The sequence below is a fragment of the Priapulus caudatus genome, unplaced genomic scaffold (assembly GCF_000485595.1).
Source record: "Priapulus caudatus unplaced genomic scaffold, Priapulus_caudatus-5.0.1 Scaffold144, whole genome shotgun sequence".
NCBI lineage: Eukaryota > Metazoa > Priapulida > Priapulimorpha > Priapulimorphida > Priapulidae > Priapulus > Priapulus caudatus.
The window spans coordinates 336364-339266 of NW_014577205.1; the positions used below are offsets into that span (position 1 = coordinate 336364).

The window sequence follows — 2903 nt, forward strand, 5'->3', positions numbered from 1 at the left end:
ACCTCACTTTCTGGTTATCCACCTCTCTTTCTGGTTAGCCACCTCTCTTTCTGGTTATCCACCTCACTTTCTGGTTATCCACCTCTCTTTCTGGTTATCTACCTCTCTTTCTGGTTATCTACTTCTCTTCCTGGTTATCTACCTCTCTTTTTGGGTATCTACCTCTCTTTCTGGTTATCCACCTCTCTTTCTGGTTATCCACCTCACTTTCTGGTTATCCACCTCTCTTTCTGGTAATCTACCTCTCTCTCTCTCTCTCTCTCTCTCGCTCTCTCTATTTTCTCTCTCTCTCTCTCTCTCTCTCTCTCTCTCTCTCTCTCTCTCTTCTCTCGCTCGCTCTCGTCTCTCTCCCACGCCCTCTCTTTCTGGTAATCTATTCCGCTGTCGCTTTCCCCCTCTCCTGCTCTTCATATATAACCAATAGCCAAGTTTTGTTGTCGATCATTAATAATTTATGCGCAGTGTCGCGATAGCATATGTTCCTTTGATTGGTACAGTGTCGCTGCCTTCCCTGCGGGACATATCGAGGTCCGTGGACGAGACACTGCTTTCAGAAGCTTTTATGCATATTTGATGACTTTTCCGGCGTATTTTTGACGCTTAGAGTTCGGCGCCCGTCGAAATGTCTCTCTAGCGAGCACGTTGTCAATTATTGATCTTACCTGCATGTGCAACTCCCACTAAATGATTTCGCGTGGCTGTCCACAGATAGAAGCAGACTTCTGTGTGTACGTGTCGCGCATCACACACACAAACACACATACACACATAGTGTGTGTGTGTGTGTGTGTGTGTGTGTGTGTGTGTGTGTGTGTGTTTGCCTGTGTGTGTATGTGTGTGCACGCGCGCGTGTTTGTTGTATATGTTGCCAGCTACATACACTTGTTCTCCGCGACGCGAGCCAGTTCACTCGTGCTAATCTAGGTTTCGTGTCGCCGGAAAAACTACTTTCCATTAACTCAAGCAACGCAGCTGTTATTGTATTGGCGGCGAGAGAGAGAGAGAGAGATAGAGGGATAGAGTGAGAGCGAGAGAGGGGGAAAGAGAGCGAAAGAGGCGATGAATGAGAGATATATAGCGAATTAAAGTAAGAAGAGAGGAAGAAGAGCGAGCGAAGGAAGAGAAGGGCATGGAGAGAAAGTAAGAAATTCGCTCTTGGCGCTCAGTTGTTGGCGACGCTAGCAACGCGGTCTTCGGTACTCCTAGTTGCCGACGGGCGAAAGTCCTTGTAATGTTTAATCACCGTTGCGTGTCTATACGCGAACAGTCGTGTCAGTTACGCGTGAGTGAATGCTCGATCGAGAGAAAGAGAGAGAGAAGCGAAGAATGAGAAAGAGAGAGAGAGATAGCGAAAGTAAGAAGTGAGAAATGAGAGAGAGAGAGAGAGAGAGAGAGAAAGAGAGAGAGAAAAGAGGGCGGAAGAGAAATAGGAAAGCGAGGAATGAGGAACAACGAGAGAGGAAGAGAGAGGGAGAGAAGCGAGGATGCGAGGAAGATAGCATAAGTAAGAAGTGAGGAATGAGAAAGAGAGAGAGATAGAGAAGGCGGCGAGAGAAATCATGGAAGAGAGATGGGGTGGGAAAAAGAGAAGACAAGAAATATGTGAAAACGATTCTGGTAGGACACGAGCAAGCGCAGTGATGCGCTGCATCGATTAGAGAAGCAGAAAAGCAGGTATAGCATCGGGGAGGTTCATCGGAAATCATTCGCCGGACAAATGATTCCCCAAAGGTCGTCTCTGCTGCGCGCGCGCCGCAGCACACCATTAGCCTCGCACAATTACGCAGCGCACTTACCGCTTTCAATTTAAATTGGCTGTGGACGAACTTTGTCGCAGACTCGATGAGAGTTCCAACGGCCAGCATGTCACTGCCGAACCTGAAAATCGATGACGGATCGATCGTAAAGTGAGAGAATTCACACCCCCCCGCCCTCACCACCAAGAACTAGCCGAGCAAGTCGTTGTTGGCCTTTGCATGGGTAGCGGTATCGAGGGAGGATAGAGATTAGCAAATGCTGAACGTATCCTGCTGCTAATGCGATCGTGAGCTTTAGCACGCCAGCGGGACAGCAAATAACGCGCACATTATAGACGTGTCTTCATTTGAATATAAAAAAACGCCCCCTTACGCAGGCGTCTGTCGCAATCTGCAGAATATGGACAGAGATCGAGTGCGTGTGGGGATTAATTACCGTAAATTCACTGTCATGCCTACTAATACCTTGAATGATCGGGAACGCAAAAAAAACACGTTCTTCGAACAAGTAAAAAAGCAAGTGAAATAAATACCTATATTAGGAATATGAATCTTGGTAGTGAGGAAAGAGAATTCATCTTGAAACAATAAATAAATCTCTATTTTAAAATGGCGCAGTCCTACAAACAGAAAAGCTTCCAAACATGAGATATCATTTTTGATTTCAGATACTTTATATACACGTGTATGGAAAAGCTTTTTAGCATGTGTATACATAGCGCTGCACGACAGCGAGCCATATCTAGCTGCATCTGCCTACTTGTCGTTTAGCTCGTCCCAGTACTCCACGAGGAACTGTAGCAGGATACCCCGGCCATTCGCCGTCTGCCCCATGCTAGAGAAGATAACGTGAGCGTCGGACGCTGGCAACTCCTCGCTATTCAGCGTCATCCGCAAGAATCTGAAATAAAACACGGGCATTTTGCTTTTGAACATCAATATTTGAACATGAATATATACTTGAACACAAATTTTTCTCGTTTACATGAATCCGCGCATAGGAGAGGCGAGAGAAGCTACAGGAGGGTTTATTCTTTAAGCGGCATGATTCGGCGATGGTACACTAAGTCAGTGCTATTCAACCTTTTTTGAACTTGTTCACCCCTAGCGACTCGACTTCTGAAGTCATTCACCCCACTATCCCAT

The 2903-nt window shown here is 46.4% G+C and overlaps 1 protein-coding gene across 1 annotated transcript in view; it reads right to left on the reverse strand.

Moving 5' to 3' along the window:
* Window positions 1-2903, reverse strand: part of LOC106806150 (thyrotropin-releasing hormone-degrading ectoenzyme-like) — a 45606-nt gene that overhangs the window by 1706 nt on the left and 40997 nt on the right. Inside the window, exons 13-14 of the mRNA XM_014808013.1 lie at window positions 2518-2658; window positions 1797-1878 (exon numbers count right to left, since the gene is read on the reverse strand). Coding sequence (XP_014663499.1) covers window positions 1797-1878; window positions 2518-2658 — 223 coding nt within the window. The remainder of the gene's footprint in view (window positions 1-1796; window positions 1879-2517; window positions 2659-2903) is intronic.